This window comes from Psilocybe cubensis, chromosome 3 (genome assembly GCF_017499595.1).
Source record: "Psilocybe cubensis strain MGC-MH-2018 chromosome 3, whole genome shotgun sequence".
Classification (NCBI taxonomy): Eukaryota; Fungi; Basidiomycota; class Agaricomycetes; order Agaricales; family Agrocybaceae; genus Psilocybe; species Psilocybe cubensis.
In genome coordinates this window covers 1,819,290-1,832,495 of record NC_063001.1, presented here as the reverse complement: position 1 = coordinate 1,832,495, position 13,206 = coordinate 1,819,290, and the positions used below count along the sequence as shown (strand labels likewise).

The 13,206-nt window shown below is 47.3% G+C and overlaps 4 protein-coding genes across 4 annotated transcripts; 3 read left to right on the top strand and 1 right to left on the bottom strand.

Annotated features, from left to right (window-relative positions):
• Positions 1 to 1,526: 1,526 nt before the first annotated feature.
• JR316_0003370 (uncharacterized protein) lies at positions 1,527 to 2,930 on the top strand (the record flags this gene model as incomplete). Its single annotated transcript, XM_047889143.1, has 2 exons — positions 1,527 to 1,576; positions 1,640 to 2,930. 2 exons carry the CDS (start codon positions 1,527 to 1,529, stop codon positions 2,928 to 2,930), a joined length of 1,341 nt encoding a protein of 446 aa, XP_047751517.1.
• Positions 2,931 to 6,013: 3,083 nt separating this feature from the next.
• Positions 6,014 to 8,722, top strand: JR316_0003369 (WD repeat-containing protein 26-like protein; the record flags this gene model as incomplete). Its single annotated transcript, XM_047889142.1, has 11 exons — positions 6,014 to 6,324; positions 6,396 to 6,546; positions 6,613 to 6,749; positions 6,811 to 6,908; positions 6,969 to 7,255; positions 7,311 to 7,466; positions 7,522 to 7,638; positions 7,745 to 8,013; positions 8,134 to 8,215; positions 8,279 to 8,408; positions 8,460 to 8,722. 11 exons carry the CDS (start codon positions 6,014 to 6,016, stop codon positions 8,720 to 8,722), a joined length of 2,001 nt encoding a protein of 666 aa, XP_047751516.1.
• A 1,151-nt stretch (positions 8,723 to 9,873) lies between these two features.
• Positions 9,874 to 11,298, bottom strand: JR316_0003368 (Elongin-A; the record flags this gene model as incomplete). The annotated part of the gene is made up of 7 exons (XM_047889141.1): positions 9,874 to 10,355; positions 10,430 to 10,574; positions 10,627 to 10,727; positions 10,783 to 10,804; positions 10,865 to 10,965; positions 11,023 to 11,046; positions 11,109 to 11,298. The coding sequence occupies 7 exons, from the start codon at positions 11,296 to 11,298 to the stop codon at positions 9,874 to 9,876; spliced, it is 1,065 nt and encodes a 354-aa protein (XP_047751515.1).
• An 845-nt stretch (positions 11,299 to 12,143) lies between these two features.
• JR316_0003367 (cAMP-independent regulatory protein pac2) lies at positions 12,144 to 13,082 on the top strand (the record flags this gene model as incomplete). The annotated part of the gene is made up of 4 exons (XM_047889140.1): positions 12,144 to 12,342; positions 12,394 to 12,428; positions 12,483 to 12,547; positions 12,596 to 13,082. 4 exons carry the CDS (start codon positions 12,144 to 12,146, stop codon positions 13,080 to 13,082), a joined length of 786 nt encoding a protein of 261 aa, XP_047751514.1.
• Positions 13,083 to 13,206: the final 124 nt, after the last annotated feature.

The following is a 13,206-nucleotide window of genomic DNA, read 5'->3' as shown; positions in this document are numbered from 1 at the left end:
AGAAGCGATGGGAAAGGAGTTTATTTCTTTATTACCTGGATGAATGTGACAAGAGCCTTTTGTAAGATTCCTACAACTAATTAAAAGGCTGTTTTTCTTCCCAGTGTAGAAAGTCAAGATTGGATCGACTGCTCTGCAAACAAGTTGCTGAAGATTAAAACTTTTTGCCAGTTTGTATCGGAGCAATGTCCTGACTGCAAGTATATATAGTAGAGGCCGCAGAAAACGATGTCCGAAAACTGTAACGATAGAGTGACTAATAACTGTGCGGGTCTCCCTGCATCAGTTTCAAACCTAATACCGTGGCAAGCTAAAAAAATACCTGCACAGTGCTGAGTGATTCTTCGAGCCACCCGAGTTCGCGTATACTGGGTAATAGGGGATAAGAATACACAGAAAAAGGATTCCATAATTTAGATGTGCACTCTCGATCTAGAACAGGAAAACGAGACGTCGAGCCATGGATCCTTGGCATTTGCCTGGTCGAGATTTCGGAGTGGGCGCACTATCGGGTTCGGAACTGACATTGTCTGCCGGGTGTTGGGTTGGTGTTTGTCGTCGGTCCTCATCGGACCAGGGCACAGAATACCCTGAGTCGCTGTTGAATTTGAATCTTACTTTGGAGATATATTGCATTGCTTTATGTACCTATGAAAGAAGAAAGTCATGATACATGGACTCGAAAGACAGAAAACAAAGTCCGATCTGCTGTCCGAGGCATTTTACGCTAAATGGTTTCCGTTGCCCCAGACCCCATATAGAATTGCAAATATGAGTGACTCGTGGTGTGCATAGACGCCAGTTGGATCGCACATCGCAATCGGAGGATAGAATAAACGAATTTCGGGGTCGTAATATGATGTGATTTCGTTGCAATTGGGAGGATATTTATATTTAGCGCCTGTGTGTGTGACATCACTTCGAGACCGGGTTTCATAGCCATTGTTCTTGTTGTCGTCCCTAGGATGCTTAATTAAACTTGCATGTTGTCCAAGTCGAACAAAGAAGCGCGGTCCGATCCAACAAAACGTTGAATGTATCAGAGGGAGAGAATTCGGAATCTCAAGGACATATGGCGTGAACGTGGGCGACAGCGGCTTCGATTTATTCTGCACAGAGTACCGCGTCAATGCGCAGAGAACATCATCCATGACGACATCCACTCTCAGGAGAATTGCAATATTCACAGTCACGCGTAATATAATGCACGGGTCACACGTGCTCTCTGTCACGCTGGGCAGCCCCTGTGATAGGCTGGAAATATCGATCATGTGTCGGATCCTTGGCTGGCTCGAACTGTTTGCTCGGCGGAGAATCGCATGCAGTCACGTGCCAATTTGAATTATGGAGTTGAGTCAGTTTGGGGGTGTGACACCATCACGCGAATTAAATTTGAGTGCATGTCGCGACCTGCCAGGTGCGCTCGCCATCCTTATATAAACCCTCTCCTCCGTCCTCCTCCTCATTCCCATCCCCCTCATTTCGCCCTCGTTCTCCCCCGCCACTGTCAATACCTTCTCCTCGCCATGTTCGAGGAAATATGCTTAGTATGCGGCAAGCACCTCTCCGACGACGGGTAATTAGCTCCCCCTCTTTGTCTCATCCAACTCTTCTCATCTTTTCTTTTCTTTCTTTCTAGTCGTGCTTACTGCAGCGATGACTGCCAGCAGTCCGAGATATCATCTCCCTCTATATCCTCTTCCAGTAGCGCCCTTTCTTCTCCCAGCATCGGCTATACCGTCGGAGGCGATGTCCCTGCTCTTATTCCTTCTGCTCTGGGTTCTGCTCTACGCGTTTATGCCAGGCGAAGCCGCTATCCTGTATCCTCTTCCTCAACCTCATCCAATTCTTGCTCTCTTGTCACAGACGACGAGGATGATTTCACTTCCAATAGGTTTGGAATCAGCGAATATAGCTACCACGAATCTCCAGACCACATATATGATACTGCGTCCAAATCAGCCAACTCCATCTACTCCGGCAATCCTTCTTCTCTTACATATGCTCGCAGACCATCCGGAACCAACAATCACTCTACTATTCCCCACCTCGACAGGCACCAGGCTTCTGTACCAGCACCTCCCGCTTCGCGATGCCTTCCCCGAAGTGTACCTATATCCTCATCTCGGCCAGCAGACAACGACGACGATTTTTATTCAGATGTGGGATTCTCATCTGGAGACGCACCCGACACGGATGAAGGCGACCTCGCCTCGGAGAAAGACTCGGGAGTGGCTTCGAAACCAAAATACACAGGCGCGGTCAAATCGAGGCGCAGTCATACCCGTGGCAGCCTACCGGCGTGTTTCTCGCTTCTACAGACCGCTTCTCCGTCCAAAGACTTCCGGTCCTCCCCAGTATCGTCTTCTTCCGGCCACACCATCGCACGCCCTTCACCTCCCACGCCAAAACTACCTTTTGCCAATGCTGTCTCACAGATCATGATCACCCCTTCAATACCCCTACCATCTGTTCACTCTACTCCCAGGGGCCGTCGTAGAGACGTGGATGGTTCTAGGTGTAGTCGCCGTTCAGGACAGTCTTCACACTCCCGATCACGCTCAAGGTCACGGCGCGTTCCAGTGAGGGACATCATCCCCCATCAGCCGGTATCTGAAGACCCTATTGATTATTGGGCTTCTGCGTCAGAACTTCCTCGAAGAGGCCGGGAGACAGTTCGCAGGAACAGCTCGCCACCTCCAAAGGCACTCATGGGCGTGGAAGATCACATCAGTTTGTTCTCTTCCGCGAGGAAGACACACGGTTCTGATCGGTCGCAGTCTGGGAGCCACTCTCGGGCAAGAGCAAGAGGCCGTACAAGGGTTGAAGATCTAGGGGGCATTGGTTTCTCTAACGATGCACCAGGGTTTGGTACCGGGCGCAGTGGTCTTGTGGATCGGGGACGTGATACTTATCGAATCCCACTATAAACCTGGTTGCCTCTCTCGTCTTTCAATTCACCAACACATCCAAAATACAAAAATGACCCCGGCATATTTTTACGGGCGCACGATTTTTTTCATTGGCTTTTCTACTAAAGGTTTTTTTCGCATCTCGGATTATCATCGCAATATGTTGTCATCAATCAGTCTTCCTACGCATTCGCCCCCAACTCATTCGCTTTCATCCCGCAATCGTCATCGTTCTCGCATCTGTCGTCGAATTCAAAATGCTTTATCGCTATCCTCACACCCCTGTCTGCTTTGTTTTCCACCCCTCCTCTTTTTTTCTCGTATCTTTCGGCAGGCATTTAACCACGCGAAACGTGTGCGGTCTTATCTATTTTGTTCCAACTTCTCTTTCCTCGACTGTATCACTTCAACCTACTTACATCGGGAATTCGCGGAGTTACTTTTCGTTTTACCTTATCTTATTCATCTTAACCATTCAACATCGGGTTATTTCTTTTAAAAAAATCTTTACATGACAAAATTTATCTATCTCAAAACATCTCACGTCTTCAATGTCACTTCTCCTCACCCGCATTTTTCATGCTTCATCCAAAAAGAATGTACTATACATTGCATCTTCCATATTATTCTCAACATCATCAATGTTCAACGCGGAATTAGCTGTCATTCAACCAAATCAACCACATCTCATGTCATTGTCCATTTGCATTGCCTCATCAATCTCTCCATATTTTTGATACGCACAAACTTCGCCTCGGGACTCTTACTGGTAACTTGTTTTCGTGACCACCGTTTCCTTAAAATTCCTCTCGTCATCCTCTCACCTGACCCATCGTCGATAGTTATTCATACGCATTGTAGTACTCCGAATATATTTCTCTTCGGATTATCCGTTGCATGCACCCAAACTTGTCTGTACCTAAGCATCTCTGAGCATTCAATGCACGTCAATGGTTCATGTTTTTTTGCAACTCCCCAAGGTCATGTTGGGAGGGCAAGAGTACGATACGGCCCATACATTTTGGCTATGTTAGACATTTGATCTGCTGACCTGGCAGGTGTGCGTTTCAACGGTAAACCGCGTATCTTGTGTTGGTTTGGTTCATTCATAAATCATTTCCGACTCGAGAGCGGCGGTCACTTCAGAACGGTGCTCTGCATTTTTATCAACGGCTTCGGCGGTGGCTCGGCGGGTATGTAAGTATATGGTCTGCAACAAATCCGCCTCTAAACGGGTTTGCAGAAGCGTTACAAGATACCTACTGGTGATTGTAACAACTTTTCCTGCCATTTCAGGGTTGAGTCTTGACCAGTTTTTTTTGGCCGCTGCAGCAAACCTTGAAGGTATATGATCTTCGGAGGTCTAGCCCAAGCCTGGTCACACAAAGGAGGCGGATAAACACAAGCGCTAAGGTCAACGTGCGCGTGAGCGTGGCATGCGAAAGAAGGCAGGTGTGTCGGTTGGAAGCTCGAGCCATATTAGGAAGCAAGGGTAAACCCACGCGTGTGCATGTGCACCCAACCCTGTTTCTGTTACTCTTCCACTTACTTGGACAAATGTCATATGCTCATACTCGTTTCTCTGGTTTACTTCACTCGCTTGTAGAGCCTCGCATATTTCGTCGATCTATATGGCCTGCTGATCTCTCTGGTGTTGCACAAAATCCATCATTTTTTCCACTGCTTGTCGTGTAAACGCCTCCAGGTACAGCCTGAGGTTTTGGCAAGACGCCGTGAAACAAAAGAAGAAAATATCTGCGCTCCTTTCTCTTCTGTGATATGTTGTCTCTTTGATCCACGGAATATATTACTGTCTTCTTTCGGGCTTTGGTTCTGCTTTTTCTTCCCCACGACACGACTCCAACACGTTGCAGGATCCAGAATCTGGTTTCGAAACGACCTCGATGCCAGCCTGAAAAATTTCAGGCCCTTTGACGTAACATATCCACCTGGTACCCTTGAAAAGATATCGCTATGATACAATGCCAATGAACACAACGACGAGAATGGGTGCTGCGCTGTGAAGGCCAACGGCGAATCGCGTCCCGGATTCCTGTCTATTTAAAGGGAAAATAAATCGTAATGCTGCCTGCTCGTCTCATTTGTGGACTATGGAACGTATGGACCGGTGAATAGGAAATGGTACTGTATTCGATCTATATAGGAGTCGACAGTCGACGGTGCCGCCGTGACAGAACAGCCAGGCAGCAGGACAGACTAACTCTGATTTTTGGACCCCAACATCCAACTTGCATTGGTTGGTCTTTCATAGTCGCTGATGTATTGTCGCCGAAGAGTTCAGAGTCTGGATACAGGGCTGCTGTCAGTGGAGGACGGGCACGATCTGAGGCGCGTTCTTTGAACTGTTTTGTTGTTATATTCACAGCTGGTCTGTTGAAGAGAGAGTATACAAAGGAGGATTGTACAAGTAGTGTAACCTAGATACTTTATTGTAAATAATAAACGAGTCAATAGACCGAATGCGGGAGTAATTTGATGTGTGCAGAGGCTCCTGACGCGCACTGATCAATCTGCGGCCTCCTCTGCCACACTCTTCCACTTGCTTTTCTTCTTTCTCGACCACCGCGACACACAGCGTCCTCGTTCACTGCCAACCACGCTCTCCAACACATTGTGCTCTGCATTGTCACCATTGATTCTCCTACCCACCCAAGCTCTACGCGGGACTCTTTGTCCACCCCACCATCCTCCTCCTCGGCTCTGGAATCTCCCCACACATCTCGTCGTTCCCCCCCAGCTGCCCCTTCGTCGTCCATCAGGGTCCACCCCGCACCCTCCGTCCCAAGTCTCGTTCCAGCTACCCGTTCCAGGTCAGAGCTTGAGCAGGGAGCTAGTGTAGACCCAGTCTCTTCATCCACCTCTGGTGCGTGTCTTTGCAGTGGTCTTTCGTTTATTTCAAATATCTCATATGTTATCTTTTGCACGCACGCTCCCCACCTCTTTCTCCTGCCTCGTTCTTGGACGCGGCAGACTCCGAATACACCAGGGCACGCAAGCGACAGCGACTTGAACCCTCCAGCCCTTCCCTGTCTTCTTCTCTTCCAGTCCCCGACTCATCCACCATCACCCCGTCTCGGAGAATGATGAGGTTGTCAGAACCAGATCATGATTCTTCCTTGTCTGTCGCGCCTGACATGTCCGCACATGCGGGACCATCATCTTTGGGCGGGGTGTTTGATGGTTTCGCCGGCACTAATGGTGCAAGCGGTCATACAAACGGCTTTGGTCCTGTGTCTAATGGGGCGTCGCCGTTGGGCAACGGTATCTCCAAGCATGGCAAAACCATTCCTAGAGTCACCTTGCCTGGAACAACTCTCTATGACGATTCTTTCGTGGACCGCGAAGAGTTTGTGCGATTGGTAATTCAGAGTCTGCGCGACGTAGGCTATATGTACGTCCAATTACTATCTTGTACTATTCTACCTACAGTTAAGTGGGATTCTTGAACTAAACTCCTAACAGTGAATCGGCCGCAACTCTGGAAGCGGAATCAGGATACACGATGGAGGCGCCAGAGGTGACACAGTTCAGACAGTATATCCTAGAGGGAATGTGGCCAAAGGCGGAGGCTGCACTAATGCGGCTGGGGGTGCATGAAGAGGATGGTCTATGGGTATGTTATTGCGTGTCTAATAGTTCCGGGATCTTTGACCTTTCTGTTGATGCGTTTTTTCATTAGGATGCAAAGTTTCTAATAAGCCGGCAGAAATATCTGGAACTATTGGAGGGCAAAAAACCTACTGCAGCTCTCCAAGTATTGCGCAATGAGCTCGCACCTTCAAATGTCGACCCGGATAAGCTGCATTCACTATCAAGGTACACAATCTATTATCCGTTTCATCTTCTATCGAATTAAAGATGTATTGCCGGCTTGCAGTTTGATCATGTGCTCGGAACCTGAAGACCTACGGAGGAGAGCTGCCTGGGACGGTGCATCTGGGATGTCGAGACATCAATTATTAGATACCCTTCACGGTATTTCTGTTTTGCTTTTCTGTAACAAAAGTGTCCAACTTCACGTCACGTTTTTGACAGATTATATTCCCTCCGCAGTGATGATACCACAACGGCGGTTTGCATCACTTCTCAACCAAGCGAGATCATACCAATTACAACGTTGTATCTACCACAACTCGACTCTGAATTCCTCAAATTTCTCTCTTTTTTCCGATCATCGTTGTAATAAATCAGAATTTCCTAGCATGACAACAACGATATTGGAAATACACACTGATGAAGTGTGGAATATTGAATGGAGTCACGATGGCGCCTATCTTGCTAGTGCGAGCAAGGACAAGACTGCAATTATTTGGCGGAGAGGAGTTGGTGTTCCGATAATCTCTAGTTGGCTCAACTTTCAAACTGATATTTGATTAGAAGCCCTCGGTTGATTCCAGTTCCTCCGCTCAAGATTGGACGGCCCATCTCATTCTGCGTGATCATCCATATCCATTAGGGTGCTTAACATGGTCATTGGACGATTCAATCCTTCTCACGAGTACGGAACAATTCATAAAGATGTGGAACACAAAGGTAAAAACGAGGTGACGAGTAAAATGCTTCAAACAGCTCACACCAGATCTTTTAGACTGGTGTCTGTATCCGCACTCTGGAGGAACATACAGAAACCGTAACGGCGATCTCATGGCTGCCAGACGGGACAGGTTTTATATCTGGAGGCTTGGACCGGAAGATCGTTATATGGGTATGTGCCACGTTATAACTTTTTGCTTTACCAGGCTACGTCCTATATGAAGCAATTGTTGAGCTTGTTATGCAATCTTAACTCACTCTTTGATCACACCTGACAGGACGCTGACGGCAAAGTGCGAGACGCATGGGGACCTACGGGAATTCGGTTAACAGACCTTGCAGTGACCCCCGATTTTACGCGTCTAGTTGCTGTTGGGATGGAACACCCACAAAGCTTCCCTTCTGCTCCAGAGCCAAACCAGACCAGAGGGGGAGCGCAATCCGGAGATGCTCCGCCGGCTCCTGGTGGGAACGGAGTACATGGTGTTGCATTGAGGACTACACATAGGATGATGGTATTTGATTTGGCAACGAAACAAACGGAATTGTAAGTATTTGTCTCTCTGCGCTGGCCACCCTTTGGAAAGGCCGGCGGCGATATCGGCTGCCGGTCTATTCGTTTTGGCGCCATTGATTGTGATTCCTTTTTTATACTCTTCTTTGACAGGTCTATACGTCTGGACGGAGACTTGACCAGCGTACAAATTTCGCAGGATTCGCGATATGCTTTGATCAACCACGCTCCCAACGTGAGATATACTTTCCACTCTATCTTATGTCTGACGTAAATCTTTCTCATCGGCGCTCTATAGGAAATACACCTATGGGACTTGACTACAGGGCAAATAGCTTGCAAGTATGAAGGTCAAACACAAGGTCATCATGTCATCCGAAGTTGCTTCGGAGGTGTTGATGGCAACTTCGTAGTTAGCGGCAGCGAAGGTATTGCTTTCATTTTTACGACTTTGATTAAGCTGACAGCAAAATGTGAAGATGGAAAGGTGTATGTCTGGCATCGGGATAGTGGTACACTTCTAGAGACGCTATCTGGTCACGGCGAAGGTAGTGTGAATTCAGTGGCATGGAATCCGACAAATGAGCGCATGTTCGCATCGTGCTCGGACGATCGGACTATACGAATATGGGAGGCGCCTGTTCAGGAATCTCACTATTCTGAACAGCCGATAGCGGGACTCACACATCCGCCCCCTCCATCTTCGCTTGCCGAGACGGGTAAAGGAAAGACACGACAATGATTGGACGAAAATGGCGTCAACTGTGATAGCGCATCGTCCAGCGCCACCCAGCATATGAAAGCAAAGCTTTCTACGGGAGGTGGTTATTCAGACCAACATAATACCGGTGCATCCAGTGTTCCAAGCTGTTGGATCGATGTCGCGCTTTTTATTTTTTGCCATGGCGTCCGACATCTGCCACGCCCCCTTCTTCCACACGACTATTTCTACTCGCAAGCATAACCAGGACATATCTCATTGCTCTCATACACATCGCATTGTTTCATTCAGTCAGATTGCTCACGACCCAGTCCCTTGTTATTCATACTAGCTTCTTTTTTTGCATAGGTACAATCCACCCATTAACACGTGGACAATGTTGCATTTCATCCCATCGGTCACCTTAGAAGTAATGCTTTTTCTCGCCTGTATTTGACATTCCTACCTTGCCTCCGTCCATGAATGCCGAACAGCGTACACACACACCGACATCCATCTATTGCTGCCTTGCTGCTAAAGTTGGAAACGACCTATATTTGTTTACACAGATAGCACTGAGGTTTCCCCTTACCATTAGTCACAGCTCACAAACCATGTAAATGTACTCGTCAATGATCACAAGATAACAAAGTAAACCTGTTTGGTGCATCTTATATTTTCAGGCCGGTTCCATGTCTTCGGTACGCAGATTGCCTACCCGCAGAGAACTCTAGAAGTCCTCGGCACTGGCAAATCTAAGAATATAATAAGGTGTGTGCCTACTACAAGCTTTATGAGAAAGTGGAGGCAATTCGACTGGAAATACAAAGATAGAACAGTTGACGATGAGTTGTCGCTGAAAATATGCCAGCTGCCCCTTGACACTCAACCAACGACTCCTGGAAAGTACCGGATAGAGGAGGTAAACCGATGTTATGGTACTTTTACAGTGATTACATGTCAAAGGTAACGGTTACAATTCGGGTAGAAAGAGGCTCTCTTTTCCGCAATCGAATGACTAGTAGTTGTACAAAATACAACAGGCATGTACATAAATATCTGAAGAGGCGAGGAATCAAGGGAGATACACATGTGAGGCTATCTGATAAAATGAGATTGATGGTTTCCCGGAATTTGTTGAGACACTGTTAGAAGATATACATTGGTTAGTACAAAAGGCCAGAAGTAAGATGCTACACAGAACGTTGTGGTGGTGGTTTACGCTTAGGAACGAATAGAGATGCCATTGGATCCTTTTTAGGCGTTGGTAATTTTGCCATAGGTCGCGGAGGGTCGACCACCGTGTGTGGCAAGGAACTATTCGAAGAATGTGCATCTGGTCTCTCAGATATTGAAGGCGAATTGGGAGCATCCGATGGAAACGGATGAGAAGAGGGCGCTTTGAGCGTAGAGACTCGCGCCCTCCCTACCAAGCTGCCTGAAGCAGCGGAACTTGAAGTCGAAACGAGAGGTCGCCGAATAACTGTGTTGACTACAACGCGGCTTCCGGACGATGATGAAGGTACAGGTGACAGAGTCGCACCAGGGTTTTGGGGAAGAACTCGGTGTTTCTTGGACGCTGGCATCGGTGGAATCACTCGCGTGTTATAATAAGCACGTTGAACTTTGGAAGCGTCGGATTTAGTCTTCTGAAACAAAGTCTTGGGCTGAGTTGCTGAATTTCCCAAGAAGATTTAAGCATTGTAAATTACTATAAGTTGCTTAAAAATCGGAAAGAGTAAGTCTTACATCCATATCTTGGGCGTTTTGCACTGGGAACACGGTCGGTATATTTGACTTCCTTCTCTTTCTTGCGTTCATCAGCCTCCATTCGTTGGGTACGAAGCTTAGATGCTAACTCGTCCATTCGCTTTGATTCTGATTCTCGCAGTTCCTAGTAGGTTCTTCGTCAACATTAAATTCTGTCCGAGGTCAAGACGACTTACCAAAAATCTTGACCTCCACGTTTCTGGTTCCTCTGGATCATCGTCTATATATCTCTCTGCCGGCAAAGGATAATCTGAGAAACACCGTGCTTTCCATAACTCTGCGAGATTCCTTTAAATATATAGAAATAAAGTAATACCGGAGTAGTCACGTACCTGGTGTATCTTTCTGAAGGTGCTGTTAAGACCAATACATAAGAGCACTGTAAATGAGTACCTCTGAGCTAAAGAAACCCACTGGAGACAAATGTTCAAATCGAGAGAGTTGTTCAGCATTACACTTTTCTAAAATGGGCTTTACAAGGGAATAAGTTAAGTCGCTCCCTAGAGTGAAGATGGCTATGGAGAACAATGGTCAAGCAATGTCGTTTAGACGAAGAGGTAAAAGCAACTCACATTCGACTCCTTGCCCAATGGCAGCTGCGAAAAGCCCGATTGGGTTCAGAATCAGGTCTGCTGTGTGGCTCTGAATGTGGACTCACCTCGCTGGCATAGTGACACAAGAGTTGGAACACGACGAAGAGGAAGATCTGATTCGGAATCCATTACGAGAGAAGAAAGGAAAGTAATATACACGGAGAAGAGAGAGGTTGTAGTACGATGGACACCGGCGACGGCGTGAATGACAATGAGTTGCCCAGCTGTGATAGCCACACATCCGAATCTGGACATGTAATCAGGCGAGTCCGTGACTTCGATTTCATTTTATTCCTTGCCACCAGTCATCAAGTCCCGAAATCCCGGAAACCATTTCATTCGCCCTCCTCTATACTTGGTTTTCAGTCAGCTCCTGGCAATATGGCTCTAAGTCACATAATAGCATTTATACCAAATCGATTAGCGTGCTTTGAACCCCAATTATTCAACGGTCACTGCTCGTATGCTGACCTTCTTGCCCTTGCAACATGCAAACTTTGGTGTATTGAACTTCGAGTTACGCTCCCAATTGATAGCTATATTGTGCAGTCCCCTTTACAAGTTATTCCGGCTCGGGCGACTGTTTTGTTTTCTTCTTCCTGCGATCCCGTCAATCATATTTCGTCGCGTGGGTGGTTCTATAATACACTTTCAATTGCTCCCCGAAACAGTGGGCCACTCCATCCCTTCACTTGCCACTGATATGGAGGTGCCAGGCTTCTGCTCTGTCATATGCTTGACACTGGACGACCTTCGGTTACTGTTGGGGTTAAAACATCCCTCGCCGCTTTCAGGAAATCCGAAGATTAACGCGTTTCTTCGTTTCGATTTCCCAGCAGTACCAGCTACCGTAGATATCCACGTGTTGACGACTTCGTTCCGAATGCTTCACAGGGAGACATGTACCAGACCCATGTTCTTGTATCGTCATCCATGGATATCGCGGATGACATATTTTTTGTACTTTTAGTGCTCTTCGATTTCCCGACACATTTGTTAGGGTTTGTCGCACCAACATTTGCCTCTCACGAACCAGAGTTAAGATCTTTCCTGCAACGTATAAAAGAGCGCTTTCTGGAATGCAATCTTGAACCCAAACCATGCAACAGGCCACACACCAACGTCTTCACGTCAGAGACGCCCATGACGCTCATATCGTCTTTGAGGCGGTGCGGCAAGGCTTTCTGCCACCTGTTACCCGGCGGCTTAACGACATGGAGCGAGGCATGCTCATTCGTTCCGGGGCCATATTTGTCTGGTTCGAAAGGGACGATGACAGCGGGCTGAAACGCTGGACTGGTAAAATCTTTTATCCTTTAACAACTCATGATTCTCATTATTGACCTTCAGATGGTCGTGTATGGGGTCAAAGTCGGATGAGAGAAGTAAATTGAGACTCGGGACATGGAATGAACGCTACTCATTACGAATGATAACAGCCGTATCTTTTCTATGATGAAAAAATGCCGTACGACGCCGCACAAGCAGCGAATGAGACCAATCGGTATGATATTCCTGTCTCATAAATATCACGAACTAAATATAACAATAGGGCTCCCGCTTTTCGTTTTGTTGACGGAGTTGCTCGTCCTGGTCCTTCTTCCTCTGCTCTATCCCACCAGGGTCGCACCGCAAATCATCACCCAGGTCTGGTTAAACAAGCATACTCGGCCTGGGTGCTGCCAAATTCTCATACTAGGCCTCAAAAGTGGCATCTCACCGCATATTTCACCTATGCCGATTTGCCTCACCTGCCGACTATAGACCACGATCCAATCCTCCGGACAATGATTGTACCGTCTGGAATCTATCGCACAGGCAAAGCACGTTCTCGTAGTGATGACGAAGACCAAGGAACCAGCGGTCATCGAGGATACTCCCAAGACTCAAACGCTCAAAATCTTCTTCCGTCGTTATCGACGATACACGCCAGCGTTGGCCCGCCCCCTCCGGGATTAACTTCAACGCGAACACCAGGCACTAGACTTCCTGAAGACCAACGCCTGATCCAAATGTTGAATTCTAGACATGTGAAGTAAAGAGTCGGCTCAAATTCCTTCTTCCTTTTTTCAGCGGTGTATTCATCTAATATATAAGTTTATGGGTGAAATATGCATTGATTTGACTTAGCTTTAACGGTCTTGGTCCGACCATTGGATCTGG